Below are 671 nucleotides of genomic sequence, written 5' to 3' on the forward strand. Positions count from 1 at the left end.
GAGAATGGAGGGCCCAAAGTCAGGATATACTCCTCAAAAATATCAGAGTATGATATTTTTAATGATGCCATTCTGGGCTTAATTTGCTCTAAATCATATAATTCTTTCAGTTATAACCTGTTCTTTACAAAACAATGAGAACTGTATTTACAAAAATGCCAGCAATTAATCCTCTTTGCAGAGCTAGTATAAAACTCGTTATTTAGTAGACAAATTCTGGGGAATTGGGTTAGGGGATTATAAATGAGGAACAGCAAAATGCTCAGGATTATGCATAAGATTCTTTTTCAGGTTAAACGCTGAAATTCACATTAATTAGAAAAAGATGTTAGTGAGTTAAAAAATTTTACCTTGTCCATCCTCTTTGAACACCAATTCTCTTTTTTCAGATTCATTTTCATTCTTACCCCTGCGCCGGTTTTTACCTCCTTTACCTGGTTGATTTAAAAGTAAATAAAAAAATTAAGTGTAATAGTCTGTACTTTATATAGTAAATTATGAAACAAGCTAAAATAAGGCTTACAAAATGTTTAAAATCACTTAGAGAAAAATATTATCATTTAAATAGTACTACAACACTAACAGAATTCTAAGATTTTTAAAAATTTATATAATTTGGTTACCTAACTGGTTACACGTATAATTCTTCAATGGTTCCTTTCTAGTTGTTT

The 671-nt window shown here is 29.8% G+C and overlaps 1 protein-coding gene across 1 annotated transcript in view; it reads right to left on the minus strand.

Moving 5' to 3' along the window:
• The window catches only part of LOC103681300 (eukaryotic translation initiation factor 1A, X-chromosomal), a 23,939-nt gene that overhangs the window by 21,607 nt on the left and 1,661 nt on the right, over positions 1–671 (minus strand). The window contains exon 2 of the mRNA XM_008710838.2: positions 351–434. Coding sequence (XP_008709060.1) covers positions 351–434 — 84 coding nt within the window. The remainder of the gene's footprint in view (positions 1–350; positions 435–671) is intronic.

The sequence above is a fragment of the Ursus maritimus genome, assembly GCF_017311325.1.
Source record: "Ursus maritimus isolate PB19 chromosome Y unlocalized genomic scaffold, ASM1731132v1 scaffold_Y1, whole genome shotgun sequence".
NCBI lineage: Eukaryota > Metazoa > Chordata > Mammalia > Carnivora > Ursidae > Ursus > Ursus maritimus.